Raw genomic sequence first — 18466 nt, 5'->3', positions numbered from 1 at the left:
TTTTAATTTGTTTGTACCTCCTGCACTCTCATTTTGTAAACTCCTATTAAGTTCATCAGGCTTCTCTGAACTGAATGCTTGCTATGTGGTGGTTACCCAGTGAAATAGTAACTCCAAACTCTTAACGATAGTGAGATTCTCTTTCAGTTCTCTAGATATAGAATCAAGTAGTGTAAATCTGATAGTGTGATAAACTCTATTATTGCTTTGATGTCTATTTCTACCCATCTTCAGCAGTATCAAAAACATTCTTTAAACAACTGTTTTGAGAATAATAATTTCTGAAACTCCTGAGGCAAGTTCAAATATCAGAGGTGGTTTAAGAACTGATTCAGCCAATATTCAACAAATAATTATGACAGTTGTATTCAAGGAATTCTGCTAGGCCCACTTTTAAAAGTATTCGTAAAGTTTGCAATAAATAGCCTTCAGTAGTGAAAGCAGAGGAAAAGCTTAGCTTGTCAGACTTCCCATATGATTCCATCTCTGGGAAATATATAGGTCTTTCTTGCCAACTCTTGTAATTGAGGGTTTTGTGGGGGGTGAGAACATTTTTGATAAAGCAGCATAGCAAGTGTTTTAGCAAAGGATTCAGTAAGGAATATATGCTAGTACATAAATATCATTGCTTTAATGGCCACAACTAGAGATAATTATCAGGCAAAAATTAAACCTCTTTTGTCAGTCACAAGGGGGCATGGCAGGGTAACAAATGAAAGAAGATAACCAGACGTCCAACTTAATGACCACATCTTTAACTTAACATTTTTGGTCAGGTTAAAATCCTAAATGGCAATTGTGTAATATTTATAGGGACTATTACTCTAATAACATGATTATAATCCAAATTGCATTCTTATTGCTGTGTAAGGTTTTGTGTCTCTATGTATCACTTTTGTTTTGCTTTTTTACATCAATATATTAGAATAATGAAACAAAACATTTTATGTTTAAAACATGAACGCTGAAATGTAAAATTTAGTGATAAGTTTTATACTTGTCTCACTTTTTTCATTCTATTCTTCATTCACAACAGATACACAGATTAGAAACATTAAAGGGAGGATTAATGGTGAAAAGCATGAAAAAGAAAATCTGAGAGATCTTTTCTAATCATCACATTTTGTCTATCTTCTGTTCAGCTGATGATGTAGCACTTATTTCATTTTGTATCTGTGAGCAAATTATTTAAGATTCTGTGCCTCAGGTTTTCTTCTTATAGAATAAAAAATGTTCAGTACTTTTTCCAGTTTTATAATTCAATCGATCTGTGATATACCATTAACTTACTTGCATCTGTCTCAAATAATGACCATAATTTAAATTTTTTACTCACTAATGAGTTAAAACAATGTTTTAAATATCTAAATTTGGTTAAACACTGAAAGATTTACTAGCAATTTTTAAATATACTTGGAGATACATATCTTACATAGACAACTTGCCAACTCGAAATTTTTAAGCCACTAGAGGGCAACATCGTCTATAAAACTGCTGTGAGACTAACTAGATCTATGGGGGTGGGGAGCATGGCAGGAGGGGTGTCAGAGAATAGGAACAATTAATTAATGTAATAAATTATGTCCTACAATCTAACAAAGTAATAATCCTCAAGGAAATGAGGCACAATTGCAAGAAGTATGGTAGCTTTAATTCAAATTTCTGTCACAAAAAACCTTAGAGCACTCAGTGGCAAGCACTCATATTTTCTGTTTGTATTTTGTACATATTTTTATCAGTCAAAGGATATGAGTCAATAATATTTTATTTATTTAAGATGAAAATGAAAATACAGCAAAAAGCAGAGGGTCAATTAATTTAAGAATGTAGAATGTAATGGAATCAGTTGCAGAGAGAGGGAAGAATATGAGGAAGCTCATTTATGAAGAGGCAAGAAACTGAGGAAAGATGTGGTATGGGCGGCTACTAGGGGAGACTTAGTACTGATGACTTCTATTGGTATAAGTGAGGCCATCTGATTAAAAGAGGAGGAGGGTGGAGAAGGAAGAGGAGGAATTGATTGGTAGCTACAGGGTAAAATCTAAAATTGTGAGGAGTTATCATTACTTATACAGTTTATGTTTGGGTTATGGTGGTTGTTTTTCCTAGTGAGTAATTGCTTTTAACCTCTTGATTGGCATAAGCTTGAACCAATAATGACCGGTCTTGCATTTCTCGGTTTTATTTGTTTGTTTGTTTTTATTGTTGCATCATACACAGAAGCAGTTTCAGAATTTGGTGATCTGTGTTGAAATTTAGCAGATATCCAGGGAAGTTTAGAATTCAATAGTGCAGTGAAGAAGATCCTGTGTAAGGTGAGAGTTACTGGTTTATTGAAAACATGCAGGGTCAATAATCTCACAATACTGAGTGTAATTGGTAGCAAGACTGAGATGAGGTGGATGCAGAAAGGGAGTGGGTGTTTGGTTTTGATGTGGAGCACTCCTTAGAGTGCTCAGAGAGAATGGGGTCTGAGTATCGGGATTTTGGTGGAGAGTAGCTGGTAAGAGGTTTAAGGAACATAGGACGAAGACCTAACATGGATTTTCTGCCAGGAATTAAGCCAGCATTAATAAAGCCTAATTTTTTATGTCAAGTAAACAATTCGTGGGCTATAGCAAAGCCATCAGATTGCAGAATGATAATAAATGTAACTAAAGAATGTTAAGGGGGAGGGACCAACAGGGAATAGTATAGACAAAACTCTACCAAAATGAAGTTTATTCAAGATTTATTTTGTTTACCACATCAATTTCCAGTAAGATTTTACGAGAATTTTGATCAGATGTCACTGTGTTATGCTCTCAACAACAAAAATTTAATAATAAAATTCATCTGAATAGTAAGATCCTTGAGGGCTGAAACACCCTTGACATCTCAGACCTACTACCACCATGCCTAGCACCTGGTAGATATCCAATGAATGTCATCAATTGACTAAAAAGAAAAAATAGATAAAAGTCACTAATATACATTTTACAGTGTGTGTGTGCATTTTAGTCATGTAAATATATGCTTATATTTGGGAAAATTTAAATTAGTAAATAGTACTCCTTTTAAGATTATGAAATATTGCTAGTTATTCAAGCTTATTTTACAGCACTGCTATACTTGGCACCTGCAAAAAATGGGTAATAATAACCAGATTTGTATGTAAGAAGAAAAATACTAAAATAAAACAATGAGATAAATTAGAATTATAGAAGTTGAAAAGGGATTGTACAAGGAATTTAATAATATGGATACTCTAATGCTTAACTAAAATTATATTATTTAAATGAAATAATAAACTGTAAAGTATAGAGACACATGCATAATAGGACATGGTTACTTACCTAGGGGTTTCTGAAACATTTTTGAACATCTATTTAATACCTATTTCCCCAACACTGGGCAAGTCATTGCTGGGAGATACAAAGATTATGTTTAAAAGGCAACTTAGACCTGCTGTTGATTACCACAGAGGAGTAGACTTAAGTGTACAAAACTGACTTTATAATGAATAAAAACATGTAACAAACTATACTGTGTACAATTACCTTATCCCTTGGCTTTTTTTTTAAACTGGGTTGCGTTTTTATCTATTTATTCTTTTTTTATTGAGGTAAGAATACTGTATTATTACAGTGGTATTTTCAGGGACTATCAAAATCAAGTGATTTTTTTTTCTATCTTAAAGTACTACGTTTCTTACTTCTTATAATTATCCCTTTGCAATTCGAATTAATTCAAGATTAAATCAATTTATGCTGATGTAATCAGAATGTTTTAAAACAAAAAGATACTGATAATGTAGCACTATTGCTCTTGGAGAATAAAATTATTTTGAGTAAATTGTGCTAGATAACCTTTCTAAATATTTGTACTTATTAAATTATTTGACCTTGATAATAGTATGAGGAAAGTATGATTGTTTTATTATTTGGCCAAGGAAATGCCAAAGAACTTATAAAATATTCATAGCTTCTGTTCAGTGCACTGTGTTGAGTGAAATGGAGCCAATTATGGTTCTATGTATTTTTATATATCGCAGTAAATTTTATGAAGAATGTAAGTTTTTTTCTAAGAATATAAACTGGAAGTGTTTCATTATTCATGTCATAATTATGTCTATTAGCTGTTATTTGTTGAGAACCTACACTAATGTGTGCATGGGACTTGATGTTTTACACACATGATCTCATTAATTTGTACAGTACTACTAGTACTTCAAAGACAATATTACTTCTGTTGGACAGAGGAAGAGACAGAAGGTGAGAACGGTTTTTCCGGAGTCATGCAAGTAGTAAAAGTTGGAACTAGGATCTAACCCAGGTCTGCTGAATTGTGATGTTGTTAGAAAATACATAGATCAAATAAAAAGGCAAGAAGAGCAAGAGAGTAGAGAGATGGTTCTAAGACACCAAACAGTTTGTAAGCCCATGGTAATGTCTTTCCTCATTGACTAATGGTTCTTTGACATGTCATTTATTTTGTAAATGACTTAGATGATATATAATACTTATTTTATGAAATATATATACACAGATTTTTATTATTCTTACTGTTAGTTCATATTGAATTCATAAGAAACATTTAATAACGATAACACCTGAGATTACGTATATTAATACTTATGAAATATACCTAAACATTGTCCAACATTTTCCCTAATCTTGAGAAATACAATCATTGTGAAAAATGTAAATCATACTTAGTAAAGATGAATTATTACTAGAAGACTAATGGAAATTGTCAGGTTGCTCATGCTGGAGAATAGCTATGCAAATGCTATTTATTTTTGCTACTTTAGCATTTAATTAAAATATGTAATTTGGTATTTACAACATTAAAAATCTTGTTTCTTGATATGTGTAGTCTACATTCACAATCTGTTTTTTGTAATATCAATAGACCTTGAATATTCTTCGCTTTGAATATATGGAGAAAATTTATACATCTTTGTTATCTGAAAATACATTAGGGCAAAAGAGAAACCACTATTTTAGGTGTTAAATTAATGAAATAACCTTTTCCTACCTGTTTCTTACTCCATTAGTTGTCTTGCTTCCATCTTTTATATCCCATCTCTCCATAGTTTAGATGGAAAAGTAGGGCATTTCTGTTCTTTAAATACTGGCTATGTGTTTAATCAGATAACCAATAATACGTACATGGTTGGCTACCTTTCCATGTTAATGAAGCTTAATATAACATCATCATCAATTTCATAGAGCTTTATAAAGTGGATTTTTTTTTACTACCACCATATAATAAATATGTGGACATTTAGAGAAGGAAATACGCAAAGATGAACTTTGCTCCTTTCTTATTCGTTTTGTTTAGATTCCACTGTGCGTCTAGCCTTATTCAAAAACAATGAAAATAAAGTGTCTGTTCCAAAATCACCAGAGAAGGTACAGCCAAGAAGAGATGGTTACTTTGAAGGTATGGCTTAATAACAGATACATAGAGAGGTAAAAAGATAAAGAAAGATTGAAAGAATTGTATTTACAATAAATTTTTAATTCTTAATCATGAAGTATATATATAAAGAATTATGTATAACATATACTTGAATAACTCAAAATATGGCTATTAAAGCTGAAGTGCTAATTTAGTGTGCTGAAATATTGATGTAGTAATTGAAAAATTTGTATCAGTGTTTACATAAATTTTAATTTTTTTATTTATATATGAACGTTTTATAATGATGTATCATCAGTGACATTAATATTATTTAAATTTTACAGTGACAGATATATTAGCTTCTATCAGTGGAAGTGATCACATGTTGAGATGATGTTCTGTTTACTGCCAATTTACACAAATTGTGTTAAGCCCTATAAATTATACTCTGGAATTTAAAATATTTTACAATATTTGAAGTTTGCCCAACTCACTGTTGGGGTGAAGGATTTCCACATCTAGGTGGTGATAGTTCTGATTATATCTCTGATTTCAACATTCAGAAAAATCATGAACTTAAATTATTAAACAGAAATATTTAAATGTAATAAAGTAGCAAGCATGATGCAAAACAGTGCAGCAAACATGACTTAAAACGTTTGCCATCTGCTTTCCTTTTAATGTTAATGTTTTTTAGTTTTTATACTAAAAATTTATACTACTTTTTTAGTGTAAAATTTTTATTTAGTTTTAAATTTTCATTTTAGTATAAATTTTTTATAATTTTTAATAGAAAAAGGGAATCATATTTTAATGAAAAGGACCTATGAACATTTTCAGCATTTTGTCTTCTGTAAGATTTAAATAAATCTTAAAATTTAGGCATCTTCATAGCACGATTGAAAATGGAAACAGTTTGATTTACATTTCTGTTTTGTAATGTCTAAAACTAAAGAAAAGTTTGTTAACCACCAAATTTACACCATCCTAGAAATGCCTACTGAAGTATGTAGGGGTAGAAATCATGGAATCTAGAATTTTCCGTAAAGTAGATAGCAATAGTCTGGGTGCGATGGCTCACGCTTGTAATCCCAGCACTTTGAGAGGCCGAGGCAGACGGATCACGAGGTCAGGAGATCGAGACCATCCTGGCTAACACGGTGAAACCCTGTCTCTACTAAAAATACAAAAAATTAGCCGGGCGTGGTGGCGGGCTCCTGTAGTCCCAGCTACTCGGAGGCTGAGGCAGGAGAATGGCGTGAACCCGGGAGGCAGAGCTTGCAGTGAGCCAAGATCGTGCCGCTGCACTCCAGCCTGGGCAAAAGAGGGAGACTCCATCTCAAAAAAAAAAAAAAAAATTAGTAATAAAAACATACATAGAAAGATAAATAAAGCAAGTGTGGGAAATTATTGAAATTGTTGGACCAACAGATGATAGTGTGTAAAGGTTTCTTTTACATTATTTTTTATATTAAATATTTTCCATAGTAAAACATTTAAAAATTTTGGTGCCCATTATCCATGTCAAAACACAATATTATTTCAACAAATATTTATGGATTAATATTTTGATAGAATTAAAATATATTCCCAATTTAAAATAAGGCTTGGGTTTTAATCATTGAGGATATTTCATTGTTATAGTCTTTACCATTTCAGTCTTTTTTTAAAAAATGTAGAAATTCTGCTAAAATCAGTAACAACTCTACAGATATTGTTTATTAAATAGGAATGTTGTTGCATTAGAAAAGAACTGCCTAGGAATAAAGATAACCAGGGTGTTCTTACCCTTTAATTTAACACACATCTCAGACTCATAAACAGAAATCTATCCTAACAGGTTCTCTTGCATCCTATCTTGTTCTATTAAATGTGAAGCTACATTACCATCCAGAATAGTATAATATGTATGTATGATATGTTTATTGAATTTGTACTGTATAAAATATGCTAGAAATAGTTCAAAGTAGTGATAAATTCAAAGTGGCCTATAGAATATAAAACATTTCCACATAAGCTTTATGATGTGATGTTCTATGATTTCGTTTTTTTCCTCAAGTGAATTTTGTTTAGTTTGCTTTCTTTTAGAACCAAGTAAAGTACATTTGGCATTTCATTAATTTCACTGAATGAGTTTTATGTATTTACCAGATTTTCTAATGTACTATAGATTTTTGTTGTTGTTTGTTTAGGAATAGGCTTGGCAAAAACAGTTTTATATGGAAGATTTTTTTTAACAGTTAATATGTTTATTCTTGTCCCTTTTTTTAAGGGGAAAACAGTGACGAAAAGTGAGGCAAAATCATTTGTTCATTGCTGGCCAAGCTGAACCCCATGTTGTCTTTAACTGCTGCTCTGGGATTATTCATTTTAGAGAATCACAGATACTTCCTGATGCCACAGAGCGCAGCTTCCAAAGAAATATCCCAACTAACCCCTACTGCCCAGTAGAGAGTGCCTCCTTAACCCAATTCTTTTGAGATACAACTTTCTTATTATAAAATGCACCCCTTTTGAAAGTACAATACAATGAACTCTACTATATTTACAGTTACATAACCATCACCAAATCTAGTTTTAGAACATTGGAAGATCTTTTATTCCTTAAGAAAAAAAATCAAATAAAATTAGTGGTTGGGCATCTGATGCCCCCCAGAAAAGTGAGGAAGATCAAAATTAAATTTTGCTGTAGGTTTATATTGAATAATTCCATGTGGAACAGTATCTCAGCACAATGGTATGCCAACACTGTCTTATAATTTCCTTGGTTTTGTTGAAATTGTATCATACTGTAGAACTGCTTGACTATTGCTTTCCAAAATCCACATTTATTTTAGTAACATTGTATAAATTTAAAAAAAATTACTTTCTGTCTCCACTCTGCAATATTGACTATATGGGGTTTCCATGATTCTTCTTACAAATTTGATTTTTATTGTGGCTTTTTCTGAACATCCCTAGCAAAAACATTAGTAGCTAGAAAGGATGGTAGATATATCTCTGTTGGTCTATGATTAAAAATATGCTTAAATTCAAGGAATAGTTGATATTAAATATAAAATTATATTAAAAATATAAGGTAAAATATTATACCATTTTAACAGTCCATGTTTTACAGGATGTCCTTCTATTTTTTCTATATTCATAAAATGTTGACCATTTTTGTCTGGCTACCAGATTTAGATCTTTAACCTGATCAAGTCTGAGGAGACTTTGACCACGCCTGTCCCCAGAGTCACCTCATATATGTGCCATGTGTCAGCTATTAGCCAGTTGTTCCTATGAGACAAGTCTGAGAGCCTGAACACTTTGCAGATTTAACATTGGCTTATTTTATTTATTTGTTTATTTATATTTATTTTGAATCAGATGCCTGTCTTTGTTTACCTTTGTTACCAACCTGTAATACCTACTTGTATTTCAATATCCTACATTGTCTTAGAACTCAAAACAATTTCTTGGTTATTGCCTTGAAGATCTGCAGCCAAGTTTCTTTTTTTTCTGTTTTAATTGTTTAGTTTGGAGCTCTGACATCATTTATATTCATCACTTGCATAAGAGCAAGCATAGCTTAGTGGACATTAGTGTAGATTCTGGAGTTAGTCCAACACAGTTTGAATCTTGACTTTATCGTTTATTAGCTGTGTGACCTTTGGGAAGTTGTTTAACTTCTCTGTTTCTCATTATTTTTCATCTATGAAATAAGAGGCAGACAGTAATTAGGCATGGGGAGTATTGTGAGGATTACATAGATTTTATTTGTGAGTAGCTTGGAACACACAATCTAAGTACATATTAAGTGCTCAAAATATAATCATTAGCAATAGTCATTTTAAAAGTATGGCATTCCTTCTTGTTCTTGTTTACAAGTAGTTCTCTTTATTCCATTTATTATTAAGTACTGTGCTGAGAGTTTTACTTACGTTCTCTGATTCAATGCTTTCAGAAACTTTGAGAAAGATATTATGACTGTCAACATTTTACAGATGATAAAACTATAGTATTGAGAGATTGATAGGTGACTTGACTAAGGTTTCCACACAGAAAACAAGTGGCTGAAAGGAAATGGTAATAATTTCCTTGACAAGTAAAGCTTGCAAAATCAAAACAAAATACAAATGTTAGAGAAAAAAGATTACGAGGTAACCCTGAAATTTATACCACTTAGAACTAAAATACTTAGGAAAAAAGTAAAGACTAATTATTAAAATAAGGTAAAACTCTGAGAAAACCATAATCAATTTTGGTTTTTATTCCTTTCTCATAGTTGCATTAATATAATTTAGGATATCATTTAGTGCCAACATGGTAATGAAGATTTGATTTGTGACCTATAGTTAGCTGCTACCTTGGATAATGTTATTATTGATATTATTATGATAACCTAATATTAAATATGAGTCAGTTAGATTCTTAGTAAAGAGTGACCATTTTTAAAATAATTCCAACTTTTATTTTAGATTCAGGGGTAACATGGGCAGTTTTGTTAAATTGTGTATAATACTGAGGTTTGGGCTACAAATGATCCCATCACCCAGGTAAAGAGCATAGTAACAAACAGGTACTGTTTTTCAGCCCCTGGTTTCCTCCCTCTCTCCCCACTCTAGTAGTTCCTGGGGTCTATTGTTTCTATCTTTGCGTCCATGTGTACCCGATGTTTAGCTACCACTTATAAGTGAAAACATGTGGTATTTGGTTTTCTGTTCCTGCATTAATTGGCTTAGGATAATGGCCTCCACGTTGCTGGAAAGGACATGATTTCATACTTTTTTTTTTTTTTTTTTTTTTGAGACAGAGTCTTGCTCTGTCACCAGGCTCAAGTGCAGTGATGCTATCTCGGCTCACTGCAACCTCTGCCTCCTGGGTTCAAGCAATTCTCCTGCCTCATCCTCTCAAGTAGCTGGCATTACAGGTGCACGCCACCACGCCCGGCTAATTTCTTTTGTATTTTAGTAGAGACGGGGTTTCACCATGTTGCCCAGGTTGGTCTCCTGAGCTCAGGCAATCCACCCACCTTGGCCTCCCAAAGTGCTAGGATTACAGGCATGAGCCACCGCGCCCAGCAGATTTGATACGTTTTAATGGCTCCATAGTATTCCATGGTGTATGTATTCCACATTTTCTTTATCCAAACCACTGTTGATGGGCACCTAGGTTGACTTCACGTCCCTGCTATTGTGACTAGTGCCGCGATGTACATACGAGTGCATGTCTTTTTGGTAGAATGATTTATTTTCCTTTGGGTTTATACCCAGTAATAGGACTGCTGTGTCGAATGGTAGTTCTGTTTTCAGTTCTTTGAGAAATCTCCCACATTTTGAATCACGTTTTAATTTTCAGATATATGAGAACTTCCCCACACAGCCTATATTTTTGCTTCATTATTCCTATTTTTATTTATACATAAATTAAGTCACTTTCCTGCCCTCATCTACTGAAACTTCTAAATTTGCTACTTCTAAAATCAATGCCAAATTCAGACTTCTGGCTTTGGTCAAAGAAGGAAGTTAGGCAAGCCAGGAAAAAAATTTAGTCTGGCCCGACAACCTTCTCAGGAATGCAGGTTTATTTAGTCTTAGCTCCTCCATTCCCTGGGACAATTATACTCGATTTCAAGTCAGATTTTCTTAATTCCCAGTCTGCTGCTGTCATCACTAACATGCTTCCTATTTGTTCTCTTATAAAATAGAAGATTTGCAGATAACTCATGGTTTTATAAACATATATTCAAATATTTTTGTATTAAATGTTTAAATATTGAATGTATTAAGAAACCTATAGCTTCTATAATTTTTACTCCAGAGCATTTCTTTTGTGATACTTTTTACTTTAGAATTATAAGCACTTTCTCCTTTTTAATGCCAGCTTAGAGAACAGTTTATATTGTGTAGATTGCTTTAAAGGAGGTCTTGCATTTCCCTAGCTGTTTATAGTACTTGCTAATAGTGCCAGTGACTATGTATTCAGAGATGGCAGCATAAATGCCACAGGGCATATGCAGGCAACAAAATACCCGAAGGTAGCCCCGTAAGAAGAGATGCTCGTAATTTTATTCCACTGAGCAAGATTCAATAATTAGTCAAAATTATCATGGATACAAAGATTTATAAAATGTGATTTATCAGTATGTCAGTCTCCAACAAACACTATATTTTGAATTACTGTTTTCCTACTAAGTTTTGAGCTCCATGTATTTCTTTAATACCCCTAGCCCTTAGCACAGTGCCTAATGTATAATGGATGCTTAATAAATGTTTTTTGATGAATAACTGAAAAATACAAAGGACCCTGGCATTAAAGAGTTTCAAATATAGATGGAGTTGCAATATGCTTATATAATGTTTTTTAACATGCTGTTTGCTTTGCCAAATTAGACTCATTGCCCTATGCAATCCAGAAAAATCTCTTCACTTGGCTAATTTGTATTATCTCAGGCATTTAATTTTTTAAGAAGACTTTTCTGATTCTAGTTTAGAATACCACTCACTGTGTGTCCTGAATAAAGATTTATATGCAATATGTATTATTAGTCAGGGTTCTCTAGAGGGACAGAACTAATAGGATAGATGTATATATAAAGGGAATTTACTAAAAAGTATTGACTAACACGATCACAAATTGAAGCCCCACAATAGGCCATCTGCAAGCTGAGGAGCAAGGAAGCCAGCCCGAGTCTCAAAACCTCAAAAGTAGGGAAGCCAACAGTGCAGTCTTCAGTCTTTTGCTGAAGGCCCAAGTGCCTCTTGCAAACCACTGGTGTAAGTCCAAGAGTCCAAAAGCTGAAGAACTTGGAGCCCAATGTTCTAGGGCAGGAAGCATCCAGCACGGGAGAAAGATGAAGGCTGGAAGACTCAGCAAGTCTCTCTTCCATCTCCTCCTGCCTACTTAATTCAAGCCAAGCTGGCAGCTGATTAGATGGTGCCTACCCAGATTGAGGGTGGGCCTGCCTTTCCCTGTTTACTGACTCAAATGTTAATCTCCTTTGGCAACACCCTCACAGACAAAACCAGGAACAATATTTTGCATTCTTCTATCCAATCAAGTTGACACCCAGTATTAACCATCACAAGTCCACCCCTTGTCAGCTTGAACCCATTCACATCTCCTGACATCACACATAATCTTCAAATAAAGACAATAATAAGGTCATAATAATGCCTAACCTAATGCAGCTAGCGTTCATACAATCAGAAGTGCACTAATCCTTAACCTAAATGCTATTATATAAAATTAACAATACCTAAATCCTGTCATGAAGTCAATAAATTTTATGGCACATTATAAAAGAAGAAGCAAGGAAATAAAATGAAGATATTTTCTTAGTACACGTGTATACATGCACAAACAAGTTCTTAATAAAATAAGAAGAAAATACTCTTGACAATCACAGTCCTACCTTCTTCTAATACCCATCCCATTGCCTTCAGCAAGCACCTCAGCAGGTCATGGTTTTTTACCTGGAGGAGTGACCCAAACCTTCATTCCTGAAGGGGCTGGGCCATTTGTAGTCCTGCCTGGAGTGGGTTCCTGTAGTTTCCTATTGACCTTAATCACAGGGCATGGTAATACTAAGGGACACCCTAAGGGATCTCCTGTCCCACTCATACTCTGCCTTACCTCCATCATGAAGTAGTAGACTTCATCTTGATACTCTGGGCCAATCACCCCAGCCAACACTGCAGCTCCCTTGTTAGCCTATTGACTTAGAGGTAGGAGGAGCCCAAAGTAGCCAGGTGGCAATCTTAACTTCCAGTTTAATGAAATCATTGTTGTATCTCCTGGTGGCAGCATTCCTTCTTTTGGAACTAAGACCTCTAGGCCAGCAGAATATAATGTCATAGGAACAGGAAGCAAAAATTTTGCTAGTGGGTTACTAGGGGTGATGGTGAGTGGTGCCACTTCCAATTCTGCCCCTTAATTCCGGGATCTGTGAATCCTGGCTATGGGAGAAAGAGTACCATATATTGGACACTGATTCAGGGCATACACAGCCTTCTGGAGAACTTTGCCCCAGGCCTGCAAAGTATTGTCACCTATTTTGTATTGTAATTGTGACTTCAAAAGGCCATTCCACCATTCTATCAATGCAGCTGCTTCAGCTTCAGATGATGGGGAGTATGGTAAGACCAGTGAATTCCATGAGGATAAGCCCACTGCCACACTTCTTTAGCTATAAAGTTTGTGTCTTGGTCAGAGGCAATACTGTGAGGAATACCATGGCAACAACACATCATCAATAGGGTAAAACTAACCTGTCTCACAACACCACTTACTATGTTTCAATAGTATCCTGAGGAAATTATTATATACCATATAATATAATAGCCTCCTTAGTGTTGCTTATCATTTAGCATTTGTACAAGGCACTGTTCTAAGTATTTTGTCTCTACTAATTAATGACATTCTCACAAGCAACTTTTGAGATAGGAGACAAAACTTCATTCCTTTTGGAAAAGATAGTATCAGTAGAAATCTGCCTGCATTTGCAAGGAATAAAGGATAAAACAGCAAAATCTTGTAATCTGTTTTTTGCATGATTTTTTTTTAAGTCTTGACTAGTAGGCAGAGAGGAACCTGGAGAAAGAGTCAGTAACAAAACTAAATAAAATTGAAATGTAAGTTGGAAGCCCTTAGATAATTGGAGATCAGGAGCTATGTTTTGATTTTTTTAATGTAATATGATAGCTCTTGATATAATTATCTAAAATCTCTTCATGGCCTCCTGTTGTCCTTTGAATAAAAGATGGACTTGATATTAAATATCATGGCCTACTGGACTGTAATTGTCAAGCCCTCTTTCTGTTCCTCAAGTATGATAAGCACTTTATTATTTTGTAGCTTTTGTATCTCATCCTCTTTCTGCCTAAACAGTGCCCTTAGCATTTTACACAAATGGCTGTGTTATTGTTTAGTTTCACATTTATCCAGTGTGAGAACCTTTCCCTGTAACACTATTTCACATAGCCTTTTCCTCTCTTACCAGCTCCTCTCTCTCATAACACCTGTCATTTTGTGGCATTTATTTGCTATTGTCTCATTTATTAATTTAAACTGCCTACTTATATATTGTGGCTCCAGCAATAGTATGGAAGGAGAGCCATGTCAGAATGGTTTATTCTTATATCCTCAGCACTTAGAGCAGTGCCAGTAGTATATTGATTCTCAATAAATATATGATTAAGAAAGAAAGTAAATGTACGTAACATCTTATAGTTAAAACTTCCTAAATATATTCTAGGCAATATCACACCATTTAGTAATACAAGGTTTGAAATAAATTTCAATTTTCTACAGAAAAAATAAATCTGATTACAGAATTTGGTCCAGTGAAGCATAAAACAAACTATAACTTTTTAAAAAATTATTTATATCTGGATAAGGTAGATTCAGGGAATGGCAGTCTAAGGTCTGAGAGCAACCTATTCAACTATTTTTTAATCCAAATCAGTTATAAATAGCTCATTTTTTATTTCCCCCTAATTCTGCCATAATTGAATATTTGTGTTCTATTCTAAAGTATGTATTTGTATGTGCATATTATATATACATATGTACTTAAATGCTGATATGAAGTCAGTAAAACTTACATCACATAATAAAGGAAAAAGAAAGGAAATAAAATGAAGATATTTTCTTAGTACAAGCGTATACATGCACAAACATGTTCTTAACAAAATAAGGAGTCATATATACTATGCATATATAAAAAATTGTATATGCATAGTATATGCACATACTATATGTATATATAATTTACATACTCCATGTATAAATATATATAACATATATACTTTATAGATACACTTTTTATACATATATGTGTGTATATGTGAGAGATATGTATATGGTTAAATTTTTAAATGGGAAGAGATTTCAGAGCTCTTAGAGTTTTTTGAAATGAACCATATGTAGCCTGTGTACTTTTTGTTAAAAAAAAAAAAAGAGGACTTCCACTTCTCATAATAGAGGACTATGTAATTCTGATCAACCGTACTTCAGAGAACAACTACAAAAGCTGGAAAATATTTGTTTTAAAAATTTCATTGAAGTCATTGGAGACCTAACAGTAAGGAATTGTAAGTCAAGAAGGAAATACAAAGAGCTGAGAAGCTGAGAAAAATTTTTGATGTTACTTGCCTAGGTCAATTGGAAATAGATTTTTCACTAGCCTCTTACCTGAAATAAAAATAAATTATATCCAAAAATAGATAACATAATTCTAGACTTCTTTTTCTCTCCACAATTTTTCATATAAAATATCTGGCACACAGTGAAAAATAGACATGGAAGGAGATGAGACATCATTATTGAGCAAGAGAAACAATAGACGATATAAGTAGAGCCAATGAGACTTTAGATAATGGAGATTTAAAAATAAATGTATGTAATATCTTTGAGGATATGGAAGAAGAAATTGAGAATTTCAGCAGGATATTAAACCTATAAAAATATCCAAATCGAAAGTTTATAACTTAAAACCTTGACTGAACTTAAAAATTCAATGGATGGATTCAGCTACAGATTAATCAAAACTGAAGAGAGAATTAGTCAACTGAAACACATTTAGAATCCAATAAAGAGAAGTGTGAGGCAGTGGAGTACAAGTAACATTTGAAGGATTTATGGTTGAATATTTACCAAGAGTGAAGAAAAAGCTGAAGTTGTAAATGCAAGAAACTTAATGTGCATAAAGAAAATATATACAATAAAAACCACATCTTGGCATATCATCATAAAATTGCTAAAATCGAAGACAAAGACAGAAATTTTAATAAGAGCCACAGAAAAAGATACATTATCTTCAAAGAAGCATCAGTAATAAAGCTAACTTCTTCAGAGAAACAATCAAAGCCAGAAGATAATTGTTGTGGACTGAGTTGTGTCCTTCAAAATTCGTAGGTTGAAGCCTTGATGTCCAATTTGACTGTATTTGGAGTTAGGAACTGAAAGATGTAATTAAAATAAAATTCAGTCAGAAGGGTGGGCCCATAATCCAGTAGAATGAATGTCCTTTTTAGAAGAGGAAGAGACACCAGGACTGTGTGGGTACAAAGGCAAGCACATATGAAGAGAAGGTGGCCATCTGCAAGCCAAGGAGAGAAGCCTCTGAAGAAACCTCACCTTCCAGCACCTGGATCTTGGACTTTTAGCTTCCACAACTGTGAGCAAATAAATTTCTGGTATTTAAGCATCCCAGTCTGTGGTATTTTGTTATAGCAGCCCAAGCTGACTAATGCAATAATGTAGTGGTAGCTTCAAAGTGCTAAAATAAAGTATCTTCCACCATGAAAGTTTATATCTAGCAAAACTTCTTCCATCAAAAAGAAAGCAAAGCACACATACCACCCAGCTCCCCAACTGCTGCTTTCCTGGACAGCCACAAGGAAGAAGAAAGAAGGCACCTGGGTTCCTGAGCCAAAGCTTCACAGAGAAAGTAGGGAAGAATAGTAACTTTGGTGAAGTCCATGGCACCCCTTTGTCCCTTGCCCCTTGTAAGAAACTTCTCTGTCATCTGTATCAGGTACCCCCCTACCTGTCTCATAGGACACTTTCTATATTTCTGGAATAGCTAGAAATTCTATCCAAGTCTCAGAGAATTACTACAACATCTTGGAAAGTTTGTCATCCTTAAGAATATTGCCGTTTTATCTAAACTAGGCTACATGAATTAATGAAGTAACAATGGATTTAGACTGAGAAAGTCTTGTGTTAAATCTTGCATAGACACTCACTAGCTATATACTCCATGTCCTGTTTTTCTCAATTGCAAAATCAGAATACTAGCCTTTACTTCTCATGATATTTTGAAAATTAAATGAGAATCTAAGGGCTTCTGGATAAAAATGATGCAGCTGAAAATCTCCCTAAAATTTCTGTGGAGGTATTTTTAAGATATAGATGAGCAAATATGGGAATATTAGGAAGGGGCAACAGCAATAGAACTTTTTAGGCAAGAAAGTAAATATGTGAGTAATAATGAGAAAGCAAAAGCTTAAACCAGCAATGGGAAAATATGAGAACTGTCTCTATGTCAAAGGTTCGGGAATTGATGGTATTAGGCCCTCTTGATATGAGATGAAGTGACCATTAAAACAAATATATTGGCCGGGTGCAGCAGCTCATACCTGTAATCCCAGCACTTTGTGAGGCTGAGGCGGGTGGATCATGAGATCAAGAGATCGAGACCACCCTGGTGAACATGGTGAAACCCCATCTGTATTAAAAATTAAAAATAAAAATAAAAATAAATAGCTGGCATGGTGGTGCACACCTGTAGTCCCAGCTACTCAGGAGGCTGAGGCAAGAGAATCGCTTGAACCCAGGAGGCAGAGGTTGCAGTGAGCCGAGTTCGTGCCATTGCACTCCAGCCTGGTGACAAAGCAAGACTCCGTCTCAAAAACAATAAATAAAATAAAATAAAATACATATATTTGTCTTACCTCAACAAAAATTTTAACATTAATTCTGTAATAAAATTCTGTAAATTCCGTAAGTTTAACATTAACATTAATTCTGTAAATACGGTCTCTGTATTTGAGAATACCAGGCTTATTTGAGATACTTGGTGTCTTGTTAAAACTAAGAGTAATTGTAGGAGTGTATATTAAATGCTAAGGCCCTAGGCCATTCTTCTAATTGGCTTCCAGAATGCTGATATATGTGTCCTAGTGAGCTCATGCTCCCATAACAAAATGAAATAGTCTGGGTGCCTTAGAGAACAGAAATTTATTTCTCACAAATCTGCAGCCTGGGAAGTCCAACGTCAAGGTTCTAGCTAATTCAATTCCTGATGAGGGCTCTTGTCTTGGATTGTTGACAGCCACCTGCTTGCCATATCCTTACATGTGCAAATATACTCTTTTTCTCCCTGCTCACTCAGAAAGCTAGAGACTACACACACAATCTCTCATACACACACACACACGTGCACACACACACATATACACACACACACACACACACACAGAGACAGAGGTCTTTCTCTTCTTCTTCTTATAGGACCGGTAATTCCATCATGAAGGTCCCACCCTCATTTCCTAATTTAACCCTAATTACCTCCTTAAAGACCCCATTACAA

General features: G+C 34.1%; 1 protein-coding gene across 1 annotated transcript in view; it reads left to right on the top strand.

Moving 5' to 3' along the window:
- Positions 1-18466, top strand: part of LRRIQ1 (leucine rich repeats and IQ motif containing 1) — a 189557-nt gene that overhangs the window by 108819 nt on the left and 62272 nt on the right. The window contains 1 exon segment of the mRNA XM_030819891.1: positions 5326-5427. Coding sequence (XP_030675751.1) covers positions 5326-5427 — 102 coding nt within the window.

This window comes from Nomascus leucogenys, chromosome 10 (genome assembly GCF_006542625.1).
Source record: "Nomascus leucogenys isolate Asia chromosome 10, Asia_NLE_v1, whole genome shotgun sequence".
Lineage (NCBI taxonomy): Eukaryota > Metazoa > Chordata > Mammalia > Primates > Hylobatidae > Nomascus > Nomascus leucogenys.
The sequence above is the reverse complement of the archived record's forward strand: the minus strand, read 5'-3'. Positions and strand labels throughout refer to the sequence as shown.